Source organism: Oryctolagus cuniculus, chromosome 3 (genome assembly GCF_964237555.1).
Source record: "Oryctolagus cuniculus chromosome 3, mOryCun1.1, whole genome shotgun sequence".
Lineage (NCBI taxonomy): Eukaryota > Metazoa > Chordata > Mammalia > Lagomorpha > Leporidae > Oryctolagus > Oryctolagus cuniculus.
The window spans coordinates 125,232,922-125,257,230 of NC_091434.1; the positions used below are offsets into that span (position 1 = coordinate 125,232,922).

The 24,309-nt window shown below is 40.9% G+C and overlaps 1 protein-coding gene across 1 annotated transcript in view; it reads right to left on the reverse strand.

The window, feature by feature from the left end:
- The window catches only part of CNTNAP5 (contactin associated protein family member 5), a 985,000-nt gene that overhangs the window by 398,733 nt on the left and 561,958 nt on the right, over nucleotides 1-24,309 (reverse strand). The window contains exon 11 of the mRNA XM_051848810.2: nucleotides 2,727-2,833. Within this exon, the coding sequence (XP_051704770.2) occupies nucleotides 2,727-2,833 (107 nt within the window). The remainder of the gene's footprint in view (nucleotides 1-2,726; nucleotides 2,834-24,309) is intronic.

Sequence of the window (24,309 nt, forward strand, 5' to 3'; positions counted from 1 at the left end):
GCAAATATATGTTGTCCTTGGCTATTTGGGGATATTTCTGGGACCAGACAAAATTTATAGATTAATATTTGTTGTGAATCTTACATAGAAACACGTAATTTTAGCATATGATGGGCCTACAAGAATTCATTAGTTTTCCCTCAAAGGATCTGTGAATATAGGGAGCTTTGAAGTGGTAAAATTATGTACTTATTCAAGTATGAGAATGCAGTAAAATTTAAATCCAATTTCTTTCATTCCAGTCTCTTCACTGTTCCAAAATTTTAAATAGAAAAATTTAAATAAGATATTTTATCAGAACATGGCAGTGTTTTTGTTTTCCCAGGCAACTATAAACAATAACAATATCACCCCAGGATCATCACTGAGCTATTTCTTCTCTGATTTTGTTAGCCCCCTCTGTGGGTATCACTGGTGACTGCCATGTTCCAGGGCATACAGGAAGCTGCGCACTAGCTGAGATGTCCTCAGTAAAGGGGTGTCAACATTGTTCATCTCTGATTAGGGCCAGATCCTTGCCCAGCTGGTTCCTACAGTTGCCATTCTGCAGCCCTGAGTGCCAGCCCAGAAGCAGCAGGAATAGACGAAACCCAGTGAGCTCTGTCCAAATGAGAACCCAGCTGTATTCCTCAGAATAACTTCAGGCTTCAGCTTGGCTATACTTTTATGTCTTTGAATGATTTATTAATTTGAGATGTAGAGAAAGACAGTCACAGAGAGCTCCCATCTGCTGGTTTACTCCCCACGTGCCCAGAGTGACTGGGCCTGGGCTGGGGCCAAAGCCAGGAGCCGGAGATGCAATCTAAATCTCCCATGAAAGTGGCAGCAACTCAACTACTTGAACCATTGCTGCTGCCTCCCGGGATCTGCTCTCACAGGTAGCTAGATTCAGGAGCCAGAGCAGGGAATTGAATCCAGGATTTCAATGTGGGATGTGGGCATCTGTAGCACTAGTCTAAATGACTGCCTATTGGATTTGTTGCTTCATCTTCTAGAGAATCCTTCTCCCATCCCTCTACTTTCTAAGACACTTCACATTTCATATTTCCAGGAAGTCACCTAGATCTCCATCCCACACCTTCAGATCCATCTCACTTGTTTATACATAGAGTCCATTTTGCACAGTTGGCATTCAGTCTCTAAATGGAAACATTTCTCTACTTTATCCCATGTCTTTGTTTAGTGGTCTCACCCTTTATCCCTTGTATATGCTATGCTGTGTCATTCTGTCTGCTCATTACCATCAGCACCCTTCAGCCATGCAGAAATACTTGCAGAGGGGCCGGTGCTGAGGCATAGTAGGTTAAGCTGCCACCTGCACTGCCTGCATCCCATATGGGTGCTGTTCTAGTTCTGGCTGCTCCTCTTCTGATCCAGATCCCTGCTAATGCACCTGAGAAAGTAGTAGAAGATGTCACAGGTCCTTCGGCCACTGCACTCACATAGGAAACCTGGAAGAAGTTCCTGGCTCCTGGCTTCAGGTCTTCCCAGCTCTGGCCTTTGCTGCCATTTGAGCAGTGAATCAGTGGATGGAAGACCTCTTTCCCACTTCCGCCTCTACCTCTCTGTAACTCTGCCTTTCGAATAAATAAATAAATCTTTAAAAATAATACTTTCCTCAAAAGACTGATGTTTTGACTTTCAATTTGTTTCTTTACTTCTAAGCATTCTTTTTGTTTTCTTACTATATCTTTATTTAAAATCCCCCAGGTCACCAATTTGACAGGTGCTCATCCATACCTCTCACCAATACTCAGGTGCTGTTGTCATGCATCACATGCTAAGACTGCAGTTCCCCCTTCCGGGAATTTGGATGTACCCATGTGACTTTATTTGCCCAATGGATTGTGACAAGAAGTAGCATTTTCCACATCCCAGCAGAAATTTTAAGAGCTAGCACATGTTCCCTTGTACTTTCTTCTCCCTACAATGGCAACATTGCAGATGATGGAATCTCTGTCACCATCTCAGAAGGAGGACATTATAGGCCGGCGCCGCGGCTCACTAGGCTAATCCTCTGCCTTGCGGCGTCGGCACACCAGGTTCTAGTCCCAGTTGGGGCACCGGATTCTGTCCCAGTGGCCCCTCTTCCAGGCCAGCTCTCTGCTATGGCCCGGGAGTGCAGTGGAGGATGGCCCAAGTGCTTGGGCCCTGCACCCCATGGGAGACCAGGATAAGCACCTGGCTCCTGGCTTTGGATCAGCGCGATGCGCCGGCCACAGCGCGCTGGCCACGGAGGCCATTGGAGGGTGAACCAATGGAAATGGAAGACCTTTCTCTCTGTCTCTCTCTTTCTCACTATCCACTCTGCCTGTCAAAAAAAAAAATAAAAGAATGAGGGCATTATGGGAGAAGACTTCTTATCAATCTGTGACAGGTATGCAATATCGGATTGACATGGCTACAAGTAACCACTGAGATATTAAGTTACTCATTCCAACAGCAGAATATCAACACAATATCATTGACTGTATAGCTACCCCTTGTCTCTATGTAGCACATTTTCTTGCCTCTCTCTCAATGATTATACAACTCTATTTCCATCATCTGTCTTTCATACTGGTGGACCATGGACTCCAAAAGCATATAGCTTGTATCCTGAATCCTTCATGCCCACTAGCATTAAGCATAAACTATCCTCTCAAGAAACACACATTCAATGAATTAACAAAAAGTGCCCGCTGCATGCTGAATGCATCTTGATACTAACACTGGTATCTACTCACAGTTATGGCAGGTGGCACCGGTGTAACCTGTGTCACTGCAGTTGCAATAGAAGGTGGACCAGGACTGGGAGCAGCTCCCTCCATGTTCACAGTAGTTTGGCAAACACCTGGGGGGAGAGAATGCAAGAGCAAACAGAATAAACCAGGTCAGGTGAATCAAAAAGAAGAGCAAAAAAATATTTTCTATCTAACTGCAGGAATGAAGATGAAATTGATGTGCAATACCTAAGGCAAACTTGACTGACATACAGTTGCAATAGTTTTGTCACAGAGGAGGGTTTAGTATGACCACTGGGCAACGAAAGTTTCAGAGCTGATTGAAGCACTGATGTTAAGGATTTCAACACTGGGGCACATGCTTGTTGACTCATAGGTTGAAGTGGTCAGATCTGTGAGACCGGTCATTTATCACCAAATGAAATATATAAAGATTATAATTTTATGTTTTTGAAAGGCTTTGCATTTATACAGGAAAGGGGAAAGGCAAAGATAATTGAGGTCACTGTCTTCATGCTTCTCTTTTAGGGGATGGCCAGGAATGTATTTTGAATGACACAAAGGAAACATGAAATCTGAAAAGATGGCACCTGCAAACTCAACATACAAGGAATTTCTTTCTTTCTTTCTTTCTTTCTTTCTTTCTTTCTTTCTTTCTTTCTTTCTTTCTTTTTTTTGACAGGCAGAGTGGACAGTGAGAGAGAGAGACAGAGAGAAAGGTCTTCCTTTGCTGCCACGGCCAACGTGCTGTGGCCGGCTCATGGAGCTGATCCAAAGCCAGGAGCCAGGTGCTTCTCCTGGTCTCCCATGGGGTGCAGAGCCCAAGCACTTGGGCCATCCTCCACTGCACTCCCTGGCCACAGCAGAGAGCTGGCCTGGAAGAGGGGCAACCGGGACAGAATCCGGCACCCCGACCGGGACTAGAACCCGGTGTGCCGGCGCCGCAAGGCGGAGGATTAGCCTATTGAGCCACAGCGCCGGCCAGGAATTTCTATTATTATAAAAATTTATTCATCTGAGAACTATAGATATAAAGAGAGATGAACAAATAGAGAGAGCTCCCATCCATTGGGTTATTCCCCAGATGTTCATAAATGCCAAGGCCAGAGCCAAGAGCTGAGAACTCACTACCTGAGCCATCACTGCTGCCTCTCAGGGTCTATATTATCAGGGAACTGGATTGGGAGCCAAAGCCAATTATTGAACAAACCCAGGGACTCCTATATGGGATGTAAGCATCTTAACCTCCAGCCCAAGCATCCACCTATTATTTTTTTATCTTTTATTTAATGAATATAAATTTCCAAAGTACAGCTTATGGATTACAATGGCTTCCCCCCCCATAACTTCCCTCCCACCCAAAACCCTCCCCTTTCCCTCTCCCTCTCCCCTTCCATTCTTATCAAGATTCATTTTCAATTCTCTTTATATACAGAAGATCAGTTTAGCATATATTAAGTAAAGATTTCAACAGTTTGCACCCACACAGAAACACAAAGTGAAAAATACTGTTTGAGTACCAGTTATAGCATTAAATCTCAATGTATAGCACACTAAGGACAGAGATCCTGCATGAGGAGTAAGTACACAGTGACTCCTCTTGTTGACTTAACAAATTGACACTCTTGTTTATGGCATCAGTAATCACCCTAGGCTCTTGTCATGAGCTGCCAAGGCTATGGAAGCCCCCTGAGTTCACCGACTCTGATCATATTTAGACAAGGTCATAGTCAGAGTGGAAGTTCTCTCCTCCCTTCAGAGAAAGGTACCTCCTTCTTTGATGGCCCCATTGTTTCCACTGGGATCTCACTCACAGAGATCTTTCATTTAGGTCATTTTTTTTTTTTTTTTTTTTTTTTTTTGCCAGAGTGTCTTGGCTTTCTATGCATGAAATACTCTCATGGGCTTTTCAGCCGGATCTGCATGCCTTAAGGGCTGATTCTGAGGCCAGAGTGCTGTTTAGGACATCTGCCATTCTATGGGTCTGCTGTGTATCTCGCTTCCCATGTTGGATCGTTCTCTCCCTTTTTGATTCTATCAGTTAGTATTAGCAGACACTAGTCTTGTTTATGTGATCCCTTTGGCTCTTAGTCCTATCATTATGATCAATTGTGAACAGAAATTGATCACTTGGACTAGTGAGATGGCATTGGTACATACCACCTTGATGGGATTGAATTGGAATCCCCTGGTATGTTTCTAACTCTACCGGTTGGGGCAAGTCAGCTCGAGCATCTCCCAAATTGCACATCTCTACCTATTTTTTTTTTTAACAATATCATTCTTTGAATAAGGTTTTTACTATTTGTGGTCAAACAATAGAGTATCCTGAAAAATCTTTCATCACAAATATTACAAATTCTCTAAACTACTCATATAAGGATAAAATTTTCATCTTAATATCAAAATATGAAAACTTTATTTGCAAATTACCATTGTTCTCAATGATGTGTTTCCTAATGGTGAATTGATGTGTCTGACATTAGAAAAAATACTTAGGAAAACTATAGTATACAAAAATTAATGAATTATTACAAAACAACTACAAATACTTAACAAAAAGAATTAGAGAAGATTGAGCCTACATTAAGTGAAAATTTCAAGATATGAAAGCATGGCTAGAACAAAACAAGATGGACACTTAAAAATTCAAAACAAAATAATGAATTTAAAAAATGATTGGAAATATATTACAAACTACATGGGATAACAGAAATGAAGGCAAAACTAATTTCTTTCGGATAAGATCTTAGATTTCAGGGGCACATGCCAGGGTATTTTCAATTAGTTCATAGAAAACATGAATTATGAAAAAATAAAAACTTTGCATGGATTTCAAAACATATTGCAATAAAATTAATTTGCATTTAATTTCATTTTTCCATGAACTTTTTGAAGTACCTCATCTATCTGAGTTCACACTCCAGCTTAGCCATAGACTGTGTGGTGCTTTTGGCTAATTCCATGCACCTCTAACTTCATGGTTTAAAGTCTGCTTGCTGTTGCCACTAAGAGACAACCTGGCAAGTGCTCCACTGTGTATAGAATTAAGAATAGTGAATAGAATTAAGTGTAGTGAAAAGAGTTAGGAATAAAGACAATGACAAATACTGTTGTTCTTAACAATAATCTTGCCATGAGTCTGAGAGAGCAAAGAAAAGCATCCCATTAATCTGCAAAAGAAGACAATGTAAGCAATGGAAGCTACATAAGTGATATAGTACACCGAATGAGACCGTTGTGGAGACACCAAGAATCTTAAGCAAGCAAAAGTAAGATGACTTATTCTAAATTCCTATATAGGTAGAAAACCCTCCAGCAAAGATTGTTTCAAAATCCAGAAGCTAATCTATCCCTGCATACGTTCAGACATATTGTTAGAAATTTTCTGCTCAGCACAGCAAACATACAATGGTGCTGACAGGGCTGATGTTAGGCGAAAGCTTCTTTGTAACTTCATGATACTTGAACTTCAAAAATTCCATGCAAGGAAAAACGCAATGCAAAGGTAACCTTATTTTACTGTGAACATTTTGAAATCCATGCACAGTTTTTTCATAATATGTACTTTCCCTGAACTTTTTGTAGCATTCTCATATGGCGTCAAGAATGGGAAAAGATGAGGAAAAAGCACCTAGGAAAATTTCCATGAAATATGTTCACCAAAACCAACCAAACAGACGAAAGAATAAAAAAGTGAGTCTTTCCGTGCCTCAAGTTCTACCCTTCTTGGTTCCCACCCAAACTCCTGGCCTTGGTAGAGAAGGAAGGAAACAGGGCTGCCACTGGAGTGGCCCTGAGTCGCTGCCTCCCTCTAACCCTGTGCTGTGGGGGAAGTTAAGCAAACTTGGAACATCAGGTATCTCATTAACCAACCAGAAGACTGGAGCTCTGGCCCTGGGAACATCCTGAAGGAAGGCTTAGGAAAGGAGCATTTTTCTGAAGCCCCATCTTCCCACGTAGGAAACCCATTTCTCCTGTGCTTTAGGCTTTGTCCTAATTTTCTACTATGACTATGACAAATTACTCCATGACCTCCCTATAACCTTTTTCACCCAACCTTGAGACCCTGTTCCTCAAAACACACAATGACACACAAACACAATTTCCTGTTTAGTAAATAATGTTATTATCTTCTTTCCAGCAAAAAGTTGATTGCATTAGAAATGGAAAGCTAAATCAAGCAAAGTTAACAGAAACTCAGACTATAGTTGTTTTAGTTTTCAGGGTAGCCTCTTTGTGGTGGCTGAAACTATAAGACAGAAAACTCATAAGTTCTCAGTGACCCTTTTGTCGGCCCTGGGAAGAAAATTTGACTTCAGTGCATGAGGAAGAAAGAACAAAGCTGACTCGTGGAGCATAGGAAGACATAGTGTGAACTCCGATGATAAGCATGTGGTTTGTTCCTGTTCCACATGTGGTTGCACCCCTGTGCCTGCTAAAGGCTTCTTTCATCTCTTTTGGTTCATTTCCATCCAGGAAAATTCTCATTTCACTCAGGCTACTTCAAGTTGAGACTGTTGCTGTCAACTTAAAGAATTTCCACAAAGTAATGAAATCACATTTATTTCTTATAATCTGCACTTGAAAACTCAAGGTTTCCACATCTTCTTTGGCAAGCAGGAGGAGAGTGCTTAGGGAAGGCTGTAAGAATTATCTGTGAACTGTGAACACATCTTTAATAAGCCTACATGGACCTTGTCTTGCAGTTTTAATAAACTCAATTTACCAATAAAAACGTAGGCTGGAAATTCACTTGTCCATGGTCACTCAAAGAACCAATGATGTATTGACTAGGAGGGGAGAAGATTACTTGGGAAAGGGAAAATGTAATATTCCTAGAATGAGCAGAAAAATGAATGAATACCAGGAGGGCTGCCTTGGAGCTGAGTTCATTTTGGTTCAGTGCACAATGTGATTAGAAAAACTCATCAGTAAAATAGACATTTGAAATAAAAGATGCATAAGCCCAATTTACTTATTTAAAAGGGCAGTTTTACAAGTGTAATTTCCATATTCTTGAATCAGTTCATTTTAACTGGCATTTTGTTTCCTTTTTCCTTTACTTGTCATGAACAGAGTGCTTAAAGATGCTTCCCAGAAAGGAAGGAGCGAAGAACTGTGCTGTGAAAAGAGTTCATGCTGTGTGCGAGTCCTCTCAATCTGAGCTGTAAGGCCTTTAAGTCCAATTGCCAGAGGAGACTCACTTTCAATACTGGTCTCTAATCCTATGGTATCACATATATAAATGGTGCAACATAGATGTGGCTTCCTTTGGTGCACAATGTTGACAGCTATCAGTACGAACACACCAGCTTTTTGCATGTCTCCAGAGGCTAGCTAGATTTGCATTGCGTTGTGTCCTGGCAAAGACTTAGAGAGTACAGAAGACACCTCAGAAGCTGTTTTAACTCTGTGTAAAAACAGAGTGTTTGTGGCTTTCAGGCGATGAAAGAATAAGTTAAAAGAAAAGAGGAGAAGAGTTAGAATTGGAAGAAAGAACAATGTCACGGGGATGAACGTTATTATGATAATGGAGAGTGGTCAAAGGAGTCAAAACTCTCTCAAAGGAGGATTGTTGCTAGGTGGGGTTGCAGCCAAGCATAGAATGGATAAAGTGGGGCAGTTCATCGTGAGTGGTACTTGGACTGAATTAGTGGTCACAGTGAAGCCTCCAGGGGTACATGCTTCTGACTTCAGGGATAATGTTTTTGGTGTATTTGCCTTTGCACAGGAGACAGAAAGAAGCAAAATATCTCTCATTCAAGACTGATACACAACAATGGAGACCACAAAGGAAGCTGTTCCAAAGATGGTGAAGGATTTTTGTAGGCCTTAGAGAGACTGAACCATTTGGGGAAAGGCTAGAGACAGATGTCTCTGAGAATTGAAATTTCAGTCCAGTTTGAAGCATCCTGGCAAGCAAGCTTTCAGTAGATTAATATCATTTTGTCTCTGTCTCTGTCTCTCTCTCTCCTCTCCAACCCCACCCCCATTCTGTCCACGGGTATGAGGAAAAGCAAAGAGATCCCATGCAAGGATCTTTGAGAAACAGCAGAGTGGTTATTTCTGTGAAACTTGGCTATAACTGGGACCAAGCAGAAGTTTCCAGGTGGAGTGGTTGAGGTCTGGAAAAATTGTGAGGAAAGCGGTGGGATTCAAGGAAAGTACAGTTTGTCTGTTTGTGGTGTAGAAATTCTCTTAGAAGAAATAGGAAGTTTTGCCTTGTTTGAAACAAAATCCAATTACTGATCAATAATTAGAGACAGTCTCATGGCTACATACCAGCAACTTCCAAGTTTACCCTCTCATTGAATGCTAGATTCATATTCCTGCTACCTAGAGGATGGCTCACTTGGGCTCTCCAATAATTCTGCATATCCAAACCTGACATTCTGATTTTGCATGCACCCCACTCCTTGTCTCTTTTCCTATCTGCTCTACTCATATCCTTCATTATTCTATTTGGTAGCAATTCTAGTAGTTTCCAATCCTTACCACTGTCCAGCACCCAAATTTGAAGGTTCTCTCTGTCTCTTACAGCCTACACAGGAGGTGTGAGCAAATCCTGAAGGCTGTGCCTTCAGAATCTGTTGTGAATCCAACCAGATCTCACTGCCTTTCTGTTGTTTCTCTGGTCTGAGTCAACAGCATCTTTCACCTGTACAACTGCAGCTATCAACTAAGTGTTGCCCCAGCTTCCACTCTTTCCCCTGCAGATGGTTTCCAACACAACAGGAAGAGGGATCTTTTGAAACCCTCTCCAACAGCTTCCTATGCTATTTAGGATAAAAGCAACATCTTTAGTGTGACCCACCGTGTCCTACAGATCTTCACCCCCTTAACTTTCTGAACTCTCCCCTACTCTCCTCCCTTTTCCACTGTTGCTCTTCCTTGTCTGTAAAGCATCTCAGGCATGAACTGTGGTCAGGATCTTTGTACTGACATTTTTTCTTGCAAGAATGATCCTTTACCAGTGCCCATGAGGCCAGTTCCTCACCTCCTCTATCTCTGGTAAATGTCACCAGGTGATCTGCAACTGTCATGAATGCAAAATCTCTTTCCCTGTCCCATTTTTTTTTTTTTTTTGCTCATTTGCACCATCTGCTAATGCATTAAAGTTATAATCTGTTTCCCTGCCAATGGATGTAATTTCCATAAGGGTGTTGGAAATGGTGTCGCAAAAATAGTTTTTTGTGCAGCACAGGGAAAGATATATCCAAAGTAGTAAAGAAGGCATGCACTTACTAAGTGGTTGTTGATAGGATGGATGAATTGACATTTCTAGCATGTAGCAGTCAGCAGAGCAGTGTGCATTTTGCTATGTATTTGCAGTTAACCACAGTCTAGCTGACTTGCACTGGTTTACTTTTACCTGCTGACCACTGAGCAACATAATGAGAGCTGTGTGGAAAGAAAGGAGACAAAAGAGCCTCATTTTTGTTGCTTTTCTAAGTGGTGAGGAAGTGGTGAAGCGGGAAAACAGAGTCTTTTGTGCAGCATAGGCTAGGATGGATCAGCACGGGGAGAGAAAGAGGCTTCTGAGTGGAGAAGTGGAGGGGACCTGCTATCACAGCTCTTATGAGTACAAGTTAACTATGCCCTTCTTGATTACTTACAGTTGTTGTGCTGTATTGTGGGCCACTAATACCTTTGTCATATAAGTATGTAGAAAGATGACTGTCGCCAAATTGAGTCAGAAGCTGAAAACTTTTGCATAATTCCACTTAGGGCTTCTTTGGGAAATAACTGATATATAAAATCTGCACATAGGGGAGAGCAAGGTTGCCCACTGTGTGGAAGCTGAGCCGCGGGAGCCGCCAGTGCCGCCGGACCCGCCAGAGCAGCAGAGCCTGTGCACCAGCACTGGAAGGGGAGGTGAGCTAAAAACCTCTCAGTAACCCGAGACATTGGCGGGGAAAGGCAGAAAGAGCCTGCAGAGAACTAGGCCTGAAACCCCATTGGGGAAAGTTCACCAGGCTGGCTGGAGGAGAGAAAAAATCGAATAAATAAGGGGAACTGGCACAGACATTTAGCCTCTCTCTCCACTCACCTTACAAAGCCGAGCAAGACAAAGGGCAGGCACCATTTTAAAGTAAAGCGGTGCGCGCCGTTTTGCATATGTAAAGCAGGTGTCTCTCATTAGCCAAGCAGAAAAACCTGACTCTGGTAAGTAAACGAATACCCACAGGGGCCAGATTTCATACATCAACTACTCTCAATTCCACTCAGCTATGTGGAATTACTTCCCAACTGAGTCAAAAAAAAAAAAAAAAAAAAAAAAAAGAGAGAGAGAGAGCTAGAGCGAGCAAGAGAACAATCAGGGTGAATCACCTTTGGCACACCCTTAACCCTGTAGAACCAGAACTCTCTGGCCACACCCATCACAGCCTCTAAGGATCCATCAAAAGCAGACAGTCCTCTTAATCTAAAGTCACAGTATAACGAGAAAAAAACAAAGAATATCTCCAATATGACAAACAAATGCAAAAGCTGAGGTAACAAGAACAAGGAAGACACTATGACGCCCCCAAATGAAATAGACACCCCAATTCAAGATTATGAAGATGATGAGATAGAAGAAATGCAAGAAGTGGATCTCAAAAATTGATAAGAACATTAAGAAGTTCTCAAAAACAAATTCTCAAACTACAGAAATCCTTAATGGACAAGAGAGAAAATCTCTCTTGTGAAAATGAAATATTAAGGAGGAATCAAAATGAAATGAAACAACCAGTAGAAAATGAAACTGTAATAGTGACGAGAAATCATAATGAAGTGAAGAATTCAATAGATCAAATGACAAACACATTAGAGAGCCTTAAAAACAGAATGGATGAAGCAGAAGAGAGAATATCAGGAAAATATACAATCAAACCAAAGAAAAGAAGAGGAAATTAGAAATCTAAAAAATATTGTTGGGAATCTGCAGAATACTATTAAAAAAAACCAACATTCGGGTTCTGGGAGTTCCTGAAGGCATGGAGTGGGAGAAAGGGTTAGAAGGCCTTTTTAGTGAGATATTAGCAGAAAATTTCCCAGGTTTGGAGAAGGACAGAGACATCCTAGTACAGGAAGCTCACAGAACCCCTAATAAACATGACCAAAAGAGATCTTCACCACAACATGTTGTAATTAAACTCACCACAGTGAAACATAAAGAAAAGTGCCTAAAATGTGCAAGAGAGAAACGTCAGATTACTCTCAGAGGATCTCCAATCAGACTCACAGCTGACTTCTCATCAGAAACCCTACAAGCTAGGAGGGAATGGTGAGATATAGCCCAGGTACTAAGAGAGAAAAACTTCCAGCCCAGAATATTATATCCTGCAAAGCTCTCATTTGTGAATGAAGGTGAAATAAAGGCCTTTCATAACAAACAGAAATTGAAAGAATTTGTCACAACTCGTCCAGCCCTGCAAAAGATGCTTAAAGATGTGTTACACACAGAAACACAGACACGGTCATCAATATGAAAGAAGGTAAAGGAAGGAAATCTCACACCAAAAGATCACAGGAAGTTCAAAACATATATCAGAATATATCTTTGGCAAATGGCAGGGCAAAGCTACCACTTATCAATAGTCACATTGAACGTTAATGGCCTGAACTGTCCAGTTAAAGTGGCGGCCATTGGAGGGTGAACCAACGGCAAAGGAACATCTTTCTCTCTGTCTCTCTCTCACTGTCCACTCTGCCTGTAAAAAAAAAAAAAAAAAAAAAAAAAAAAAAAAAAAAAAAAAAAAAGACACTGATAGGCTGATTGGCTTAAGGAACAAAACCCATCTATTTGCTGCTTACAAGAAACACATCTTTCCAACAAAGATCCATACAGACTGAAAGTGAAAGGCTGGAAAAAGATATACTATGCCAACAGAAATGAAAAAAGAGCAGGCGTAGCCATCTTAATATTGGACAACATAAACTTTACCACAAAAACTGTTAGGAGAGACAAAGAGGGGCACTATATAATGATTAAGTGATCAATTCAACAGGAAGATATAACGATTATCAATGTATATGCACCTAATTACAGGGCACCAGTTTATTTAAAAGATTTGTTAAGAGACTTAAAGGGAGACTTATATGCCAATACAATAGTACTGGGGGACTTCAATACCCCACTCTCAGAAATAGACAGATCAACAGGACAGAAGATCAACAAGGAGACAGTAGATTCAAACGACACTATAGCCCAAATGGATCTAACAGATCTCTACAGAACTTTTCACCCTACACATAAAGCATTTACATTCTTCTCAGCAGTACATGGAACCTTCTCTAGGATTGACCACATACTAAGCCATAAAGCAAGTATCAGCAAATTCAAAAGAATTAGAATCATACCATGCAACTTCTCAGACCATAAAGGAATGAAGTTGGAAATTAGCAAATCAGGAATCGCTAGAGGATATGCAAACGCATGGAGATTGAACAACATGCTGCTGAATGAACAAAGGGTCATAGAAGAAATTAAAAGAGAAATCAAAAATTTTCTGGAAGTAAATGAGGATAACAACACAACATACCAAAACTTATGGGATACAGCAAAAGCAGTGTTAAGAGGAAAGTTTATATCAATAGGTGCCTACATCAAGAAATTGGAAAGGCACCAAATAGATGAGCTTTCACTACATCTCAAGGACCTAGAAAATCTGCAGCAAACCAGACCCAAATCTAGTAGGAGAAGAGAAATAATTAAAATCAGAGAAGAAATCAACAGGATTGAATCCAAAAAAACATTACAAAAAACCAGCCAAACGAGGAGCTGGTTTTTTGAAAAAATGAACAAAATTGACACCACATTGGCCCAACTAACTAAAAAAAGAAGAGAAAAGACCCAAATTAATAAAATCAGAGACGAAAAAGGAAAAGTAACAACAGACACCACAGAAATAAAAAGAATCATCAGAAATTACTACAAGGACCTGTATGCCAGCAAACAGGGAAACCTATCAGAAATGGATAGATTCCTGGACACATGCAACCTACCTAAATTGAACCAGGAAGACATAGAAAACCTAAACAGACCCATAACTGAGACAGAAATTGAAACAATAATAAAGGCCCTCCTAACAAAGAAAAGCCCAGGACCAGATGGATTCACTGCTGAATTCTACCAGACATTTAAAGAAGAACTAACTCCAATTCTTCTCAAACTATTCAGAACAATCGAAAAAGAGGGAATCCTCCCAAATCCTTTCTATGAAGCCAGCATCACCTTAATTCCTAAGCCAGAAAAAGATGCAGCATTGAAAGAGAATTACAGACCAATATCCCTGATGAACATAGATGCAAAAATCCTCAATAAAATTCTCGCCAATAGAATGCAACAACACATCAGAAAGATCATCCACCCAGACCAAGTGGGATTTATCCCTGGTATGCAGGGATGGTTCAACATTTGCAAATCAATCAATCTGATACACCACATTAACAGACTGCAGAAGAAAAACCATATGATTATCTCAATAGACGCCGAGAAAGCATTTGATAAAATACAACACCCTTTCATGATGAAAACTATAATTATAAACTATAAATTTAAACTATAAATTTAAATTATAAAACTATAATCAAAGCAATTTATGAAAAACCCACAGCCAACATCCTATTGAATGGGGAAAAGTTGGAAGCATTTCCACTGAGATCTGGTACCAGACAGGGATGCCCACTCTCACCACTGATATTCAATATAGTTCTGGAAGTTCTAGCCAGAGCTATTAGGCAAGAAAAAGAAATTAAAGGGATACAAATTGGGAAGGAAGAACTCAAACTATCCCTCTTTGCAGATGACATGATTCTTTATTGAGGGGACCCAAAGAACTCTATTAAGAGACTATAGGAACTCATAGAAGAGTTTGGCAAAGTAGCAGGATATGAAATCAATGTACAAAAATCAATAGCCTTTGTATACACAGGCAATACCATGGCTGAGGAAGAACTTCTAAGATCAATCCCATTCACAATAGCTACAAAAACAATCAAATACCTTGGAATAAACTTAACCAAGGACGTTAAAGATCTCTACGATGAAAATTACAAAACCTTAAAGAAAGATAAAGAATAGGATACCAAAAAATGGAAAAATCTTCCATGCTCATGGATTGGAAGAATCAATAACATCAAAATGTCCATTCTCCCAAAAGCAATTTATGGATTCAATGCAATACCAATCAAGATACCGAAGACCTTCTTTTCAGATCTGGAAAAAATGATGCTGAAATTCATATGGAGACATAGGAGACTTCGAATAGCTAAAGAAATCTTGTACAACAAAAAGAAATCCGGAGGCATCACAATACCAGATTTCAGGACATACTACCGGACAGTTGTAATCAAAACAGCATGGTGCTGGTACAGAAACAGATGGATAGACCAATGGAACAGAATTGAAACACCAGAAATCAATCCAAACATCTACAGCCAACTCATATTTGATCAAAGATCCAAAACCAATCCCTGGAGTAAGGACAGTCTATTTAATAAATGGTGCTGGGAAAACTGGATTTCCACGTGCAGAAGCATGAAGCAAGACACCCACCTTTCACCTTACACAAAAATTCACTCAACATAGATTAAAGACTTAAATCTATGACCTGACAGCATCAAATTACTAGAGAGCATTGGAAAAACCCTGCAAGATATAGGTACCGGCAATGACTTCTTGGAAAACACCCCAGAAGCACAGGCAGTCAAAGCCAAAATTAACATTTGGGATTGCATCAAATTGAGAAGTTTCTGTAGTTCAAAAGAAACAGTCAGGAGAGTGAAGAGACAACCGACAGAATGGGAAAAAATATTTTCAAACTTTGCAGCAGATAAAGGGTTGATAACCAGAATCTACAAAGAAATCAAGAAACTCCACAACATCAAAACAAACAACCCACTTAAGAGATGGGCAAAGGACCTCAATAGATATTTTTCAAAAGAGGAAATCCAAATGGCCAACAGGCACATGAAAAAATGTTCAAGATCACTAGCAATCAGGGAAATGCAAATCAAAACCACAATGAGGTTTCACCTCACCCCAGTTAGAATGGCTCACATTCAGAAATCTACCAACAACAGATGCTGGCAAGGATGTGGGGAAAAAGGGACACTAACCCACTGTTGGTGGGAATGCAAACTGGTTAAGCCACTATGGAAGTCAGTCTGGAGATTCCTCAGAAACCTGAATATAACCCTACCATTCAACCCAGCCATCCCACTACTTGGAATTTACCCAAAGGAAATGAAATTGGCAAACAAACAAGCAGTCTGCACATTAATGTTTATTGCAGCTCAATTCACAATAACCAAGACCTGGAACCAACCCAAATGCCCATCAACAGTAGACTGGATAAAGAAATTATGGGACATGTACTCTATAGAATACTATACAGCAGTCAAAAACACTGAAATCTGGTCATTTGCAACAAGATGGAGGAATTTGGAAAACATCATGCTGAGTGAATTAAGCCAGTCCCAAAGGGACAAATATCATATGTTCTCCCTGATTGGTGACAACTAACTGAGCATCAAAGGGGAATCTTGTTGAAGTGAAATGGACACTATGAGAAACAATGGCCTGATCAGCTCTTGTCCTGACTGTTGATATACAATGTAACACTTTATCCATTTTAGTATTTTTTTTGTTCTAGTACTATTGGTTGAACTCTGTAATTAACACACAATTATTCTTAGGTGTTTAAATTTTAACTGAAAAGTGATCCCTGTTAGGAATCTGAAAAGCATTATGCTGAGTGAAATAAGCCAGTCCCAAAGGGACAAATAACATATGTTTTCCTTGATCGGTGACAACTACCTGAGCACCAAAAAGGAAACCTGTTAAAGTGAAATGAACACTATGAGAAAGAGTGACTTGATCAGCCCTTGCCCTGACTGTTGATGAACAACTTAATACGTTATCCCTCTTAGTATTTTTTTGTCTATTTGTTCTACTTAATACTTTTGGTTGAATACTGTAATCAATACACAATTCTTTATAAGTGCTGAAACTTAACTGAAAAGTGATTGCTGTTAAATAAACAAAAAAGAGTGGGAGTAAGAGAGGGAAGAGATGTGCAATTTGGCACATGCTCAAGCTGACTTACCTCAAACGGTAGAGTTAGAAACATACCAGGGGATTCCAATTCAATCCCATCAAGGTGGCATGTACCAATGCCATCTCACTAGTCTCACTAGTCGCAATTGATCATAATGATAGGACTAAGAACCAAAGTGATCACATAAACAAGACTGGTGTCTGCAAATACTAGCTGATATAATAAAAAAGGGAGAGAATGATCCAACATGGGAAGCGAGATACACAGCAGACCCATAGAATGGCAGATGTCCTAAACAGCACTCTGGCCTCAGAATCAGCCCTTAAGGCACGTGGATCTGGCTGAAAAGCCCTTGAGAGTATTACAAGCATGGAAAGCCAAAACACTCTGGAAAAAAAAAAAAACTACATGAAAGATCTCCACGAGTGAGACCCCAGTGAAAAGAACAGGTCATCAAAGAAGGAGGTACCTTTCTCTGAAGGGAGGAGAGAACTTCCTCTTTGACTACGACCTTGTCTAAATATGATCAGAGTTGGTGAACTCAAAAGGCTTCCATAACCTTGGCAGCTCATGACAAGAGCCTAGGGTTATTACTGAGGCCATAAACAAGAGTGTGGGGAGCAATCCGGACTGGACTGAGTTACTGGAATTAAGACTTATTCTATGCATCTGCTCTCCCACAACATGGCGCTGGGAGAGAAGTAAACAGCTTCCGCACAGCTGCCTCCAGTTCAACCAATAAACTGTAGGACTTGCTCCTGATTGGAGAGCAGCGTACTCGGCGTGTGGGCAGCCGAGTTGGGATTGGCGGAGGAGGACTATAAAGGAGGAGAGAGACGGCATGCACGAGGAACATCTAAGGGGAACATCTAAGGGAACACCTGTGCAGCCCCCGAGAAGAGCCGGCCAGCGGTGTGCCGCTCCCCTGCGGAAGTGGGGAAAGCGGCCAGGGGGAACCGCCCTTCCACGGAGGTGGAAGGGATAGTAGCCAACCCGGGAAGAACCAGCAGAAAACCCGGGGAGGGCCGAGCAGACGAAAGAACAGCGCAGGGTCCTGTGTCATTCCTCCACGAAGAGGGGGAGCGACACAAGAGTGTCAATTTGTTAAGTCAACAACAGGAGTCACTGTGCACTTACTCCTCATGTAGGATCTCTATCCTTAATGTGCTGTACATTGAGATTTAATGCTATAATTAGTACTCAAACAGTATTTTACACTTTGTGTTTCTGTGTGGGTGCAAACTGATGAAATCTTTACTTAATATATGCTAAACTGATCTTTTGTATATAAAGAGAATTGAAAATGAATCTTGATGTGAATTTAAGGGGGGAGGGAAGGGGAAAGGGGAGGGTTTTGGGTGGGAGGGAAGTTATGGGTGGGGAAGCCATTGTAATCCATAAGCTGTACTTTGGAAATTTATATTCATTAAATAAAAGTTAAAAAAATAAAATAAAAAATAATACTTAGAGAAAAAAAATCTGCACACAATTGTTGTTGGTTTGAATGGGATAAAAAGATCTGCCAGGAAATCCAGTTTACCCACCAAGCTCACCGTGATTGCTGTGACTTTCAGCAGATATTCAAAGATGGACTAACCTGCTTATCCTGATTATTTATTTATTTATTTATTTGAAAGTCAGGTCACACAGAGAGAGAAGGAGAGGTAGAGAGAGAGGTTTTCCATTAGATGGTTCACTTCCCAATTAGCCTCATCAGCCGGAGCTGGGTTGATCAGAAGTCAGGAGACAGGAGCTTCTTCTGAGTCTCCCATGCAGGTGCAGGGGCCCAAGGACTTGGGCCGTCTTTTACTGCTTTCCCAGGGCATAGCAGAGAGCTGGATCGGAAGTGGAGCAGCCAGAACTCAAACTGGTGCCCATATTGGAAGCCAGCACAGCAGGCAGCAGCTTTACCAACAACACCACAGTGCCAGCCCCTATGATGATCACTTTTATAAGATTTATTTTGTTTACTTGAAAGGCAGAGTTACAGAAAATGAAAGAGAGAGAGAGAGAGCATTTTCTATCCACCCCCCCTAGTTCACTATTGAAATGGCTCCAATGGCAGCAGCTGGGACAGCCCAAAGCCAGGAGCCAGGAGCTTCATCTGGGTCTCCCATGTGCATGCAGGGGCCCAAGGACTTGGGCTATCTTCTTCTGCTTTCCCAGGAGCATTAGCAGAGAGCTGGATGGGAAGTAGAACAGCTGGGATACAAACAGGCACTTTTATGGGATGCTGGCATTTCAAGGGAAGGCTTAACCTACTCTTGTCACTTTTAACCAAATGTTTTTGGGATTTCTTATCTACAAAGCAGCTCCTAAGTACTCATCTTTGGGCACTGCTTCTGCCAAAGTGGGGCTTGGGGTTTCCAAGGCTGGGCTGAGAGTTTCCATTATTTGCTTACCAATTCTAGACATTATTAGCAAACTTAGAGATGTCTGTTTAGATATTAGAAAAATATTTTTGGTACCAAAAGAGATTTTAAAGAAATGACAGATTCATTGGTGATAAATAAAAACATACCAGGGAATAAAATCATACTTGTTCTATAATCAGCATAATGCTATACAATTCATTCTATTAATTATTTACAGTGGGTAGAGGAGGTTTCAATTTTATTTTCAATCCCTCTTTGCTATTCATTTTTGAAATCCTTAAAATAGAGCAACCAAAAAGATAGTCCCTGCTCCTGCTCCATTGCATTTTTTATGTTTTATACGATAGAGTCTTATTCTATGTGCTAAGCCTATCTTCTGAGTTAGCATGGTTGCTTCCTTGCCTTTTTTTTTTTTTTTTTTTTTTTTTTTTTTTTTTTTTGACAGGCAGAGTGGATAGTGAGAGAGAGACAGAGAGAAAGGTCTTCCTTTGCCATTGGTTCACCCTCCAATGGCCACCGCACTGATCCGACGGCAGGAGCCAGGTACTTATCCTGGTCTCCCATGGGGTGCAGGGCCCAAGTACTTGGGCCATCCTCCACTGCACTCCCTGGCCACAGCAGAGAGCTGGGCTGGAAGAGGGGCAACCGGGACAGAATCTGGCGCCCCGACCGGGACTAGAACCCGGTGTGCCGGCGCCGCAGGCGGAGGATTAGCCTAGTGAGCCACGGTGCTGGCCTACTTCCTTGCTCTTAATACTAAGCAAGGGAAATTGTAAGCTGTGCTTACTTCCAGTGGCAAAACCTCATAGGTTGTTGTTGTACACCAGACAAAGTCATCTAATATAATTTCATTATATATTATAAAATAAAGCTAAGAGATGTTCAATCTCACAAACAAAGAAGAATGCAGGATCCATCAATTTCTGTGAAGCAAGTGGAAAAGATAGTCAGGATCCACCTTTGATCTTTGTGCTTTGCGCCAGTCCCTGTGGGTGCTAGGGGGCCCTTCACGCAGGGAGTCAGGGTGTTCCATCAGTCACCAGCAGGACTCACACCCAGATCTTTACCACATAACATGCTTTCTTGAGGTACATCATTTTGCTTTTTTGTCCCAGAAATGCTTGAATTTAGTCCTCTTAATTTAATCAAAATTACAGGATTAATATTTGGAACTGAAGAAGACATACAGTACTGAAATGGAGAAATGTCCCAAAACTCTTCTCAGCTAGAAACTCACCTGGAGTGTAATTTGCGTTTTTCTGGGAAGTAATTAGCATTCCTGAGCTTAAAAAAAAGCATATGTATGTATATGTTAGATTTCTTCAGATTAAGAAACAGTACCACCTGAGGAGGATTTCACAGGCCCTGAAACAGTCTTATATCAAGTCTAATAATCATTAATAGGGATTCCAATTTGTTGCATATTTATTTCTTTTTGTATTCAGTGTAATAAGAAATAGCTGATTCTCCCTTTCTTCCTATAAAACTGTCCTGCCAAGATTAAATCTTTGAATTGGTCTCCCTTGGAGCAAAATTGTACTAAGAGATTTGAAAATAATTTTATCATTCGTTTGTATTTATAATATTGAGAGGATGTACTTGAATGTGAGTCTCTTAAACTCCAATTTAAATTGTATGTTTGCTGTAAATACAATATTTTGTCAAACTTTGTTCTAAATATTTGTTGAACAAATTGATAGGGACTACATACTAGCACAGCATTAATGATTTTTTAACTACTTGAAATTTTGATTTACATGTGAAGTTGAATACCTTTTGTTTTGATTATTGATTATAGAGATTGTGTTGGTTGAACTCATTAATTAGTAGAGCCATTAAATCTCTGACACAATGTATAACAAAAATATGTTTTCTCAAAAAGCAAATTAATTAATTTTTAAAAAATTTTTGAAATATCAGAGACTCAAATCTTAATGTTGAGGGTTTTTTATAAGATTTATTCATTTGTTTGAAAGACACAATAACAGAGACAGAGAGAGGGTAGGGGAACTTCCATCCTCCACTGGTTAATTCCCCAAATGGCCACTACAGTCCAGGCCAAAGCCAGGAACTGGGAGTTCCATCTGAGCCCCCCTATTGGTGGCAAGAGCTCAAGTACCTGCACCATCCTTTGCTGCTTTATCAGAATATTATCAAGGAGCTGGATCAGAAGCAGAATGCCTGGGTGTTCTGATGCAAGATGCTAGCATTGCAAGTACTGGTTTAACCTGATGAGCCACAACACTAGTCCCTAGATATTGAGATTTGATAAGTATTTGTAATATTCTGCTTGTTAATGCAGTAAATGTATGTACTTGGAAAGTAAATAAAATGTGTTATTCATGTTGTTTAAAATATTTGAAGATATATATTCAACAACTAAATCCATAAAGTAGATTAAACATTTTAAAGACCCTTAGACCTGATGGTTAAAACCTGCTAGGCTTATAAAAGGAATAAAATTGTATAAGCTGACTTTTTTAAATAAGAAAGAAATTAAAGAAAGAACCAGGACAGTAAATGTATAATTTTAAGAAATTCAATATCACTGTTTAAGAACCAAAAATAAACCTTGCCAAACATCTGTTCTGCCTATAAAAGTCTCTCTTAAAGGATTAATATTCAGAATCTATGAAGAGCTCAAGAAAGTCAACAACAACAAAACAAAAAACCCATTTGAGAAATGGGCAAAGGACTTAAAAAGACATTTTTTCAAGAGGAAATTGAAATGGCTAAGAGGTACATGAAAAAATGCTCAGGATCACTAGCCAACAGGCAAATTCAAATCAAAACCACAATGAGGTTTCACCTCACCCCCGTTAGAAGGGTTCTCATTCAGAAATCAACAAAAAATAAATGCAGTCAAGGATGTGGGGGAAAAGGTACCCTAATTCATTACTGGTGGGAATGTAAACTGGTGCAGTCACTGTGAAAGACAGTTATGGAAAATCCTCACAAATCTGAAAATATACCTACCACATGATCCAGCCATCCCATTCCTGGGAATTTACCCAAGGAAAAAGAAATCAGCAAATGAAATACTTATCTGTACCCCCATGTTCATTGCAGCTCAATTCACTATAGCTAAGATATGGAATCAACCCAAATGCCCATCATCTAATGAATGGATAAAAAATTATGGTATGTAAACAATATACAATACTACTGAACCATTAAAAAAAAGAATGAATCCTGTCTTTTGCAACAAAATGGATGCACCTGGAAACCATTATACTTAGTGAAATAGGGCTGTCCCAAAAAGACAGCTACCATATGTTCTCCCTGATCTGTGATAACTAATAGAATACCTAAAATATCATGTACTGAAGTGAAATTGACATTTGAGTTTCAAGGATTGCTTACAGGTATTGTCTCTACTGTTGAGGAACAGTGTTTTTTTCTTCATAGAATTTGTTGAACTCTTTACTTAGTGTAAAGTTAATCTTTTTTTTTAAAGATTTATTTATTTATTTGAAAGTCAGAGTTACACGGAGAGAGGAGAGGCAGAGAGAGAGGTCTTTCATCCTTTGGTTCACTCCCCAGTTGGCTGCAATGGCTGGAGCTGGCCCAACCCAAGGCCAGGAGTCAGAAGCTTTCACCGGGTGTCCCAGGTGGGTGCAGGGGCACAAGGATTTGGGCCATCTTCCACTGCTTTCCCAGGCCATAGCAGAGAGCTGGATCAGAAGTGAAGCAGCCAGGACTTGAACCGTCCCACATATGAGATGTCGGCACTGCAGGTGGCGGTTTAACCCACCACACCACATCACCGGCCCCATAAAGTTAAGACCCTTAGACCTGAAGTATCACTGTGTTTCTAAATCTGCATATATGAAATTTGTATACTTTAAATAAAATAAAGTCACCCTTTGTGGGCACAAAACATTTGTATCAGCACCTGATTGGCTCCTGATTCAGACCTTAAATCCTACCTTCAACTCAGCCCCACGGTGAGACCAGCAGGAGAGGAGTAAAGGCCCATGTCATGGGGCTGGGTTCATGTGCCAGGAAATGCGAGTGTTGGAACATTGACAAAGCATATGCTTACTGGGGCCTGCAAGGTGCCAGGCCTCCCCCCAGGACACTGCCTAGAGGTGGCCATGCACAGAAGCGTGCAGTGGATTCTCCCTGTGAAGCTTAAAATTCCTGATGCTGAGTCGGTTCTCAGCTCATCAGCCAGAGCAGTGTGGGCATTCATACTGTTTCCACCTACCTCATTAAGCCCTGAAAACACAATTGAGTGGGCAAGACCTTTGCCCCTTTGAAATAAAGCTCATTTGGTAATACACTCCTAGTGAACACCATTCGTTTTAGCCCTCTATTGACCTATGTACCTTTTAAAAGTCACTTGCAAAAATTACAAGAAAATGTTCTCTGTTTTTGGAAAATTAGTACTGTGCTCAGGTAGCTGTGTGTGTCTTATGCTCATTATTTGGTTGCAGTTGCTTAGACATACACCACAGAATACTCCATATACCTATATAAAAATGTATAGACACCGGCGCTGCGGCTCACTAGGCTAATCCTCCGCCTTGTGGCGCCGGCACACCGGGTTCTAGTCCCGGTCGGGGCACCGGATTCTGTCCCGGTTGCCCCTCTTCCAGGCCAGCTCTCTGCTGTGTCCAGGGAGTGCAGTGGAGGATGACCCAAGTGCTTGGGCCGTGCACCCCATGGGAGACCAGGAGAAGCATCTGGCTCCTGGCTTTGGATAAGCGCGATGTACTGGCCGCAGCGCGCTGGCCACGGCAGCCATTGGAGGGTGAACCAGTGGCAAAGGAAGACCTTTGTCTCTGTCTCTCTCTCTCACTGTCCACTCTGCCTGTCAAAAAAAAAAAAAAAAAAAGTATGGACTATGCTGGCGTCGTTGCACACTGGGTTAAGCCATGGCTTGCAACACCAACACCCCATATCTGAGCACCAGTTTGAGTTCCAGCTGTTCTGCTTCCTATCCAGCTCCCTGCTGATGTGCCTGAGAAAGCAGTGGAAGATGGTTGAAATGCTTGCACCTTTGCAACCCCTTTAAGAGACTGGGATGAAGTTCCAGAGTTCTTGCTTTGGCCTGGTCCAGCCACATTGTGGCTATTTGGGAGTGAAGCAGCAGGTGCAAGCTCTCCCTCTCTCACTCTTCCTATCTCACTCTTGCTCTTGCTTCAGCTCTCTCTTGAC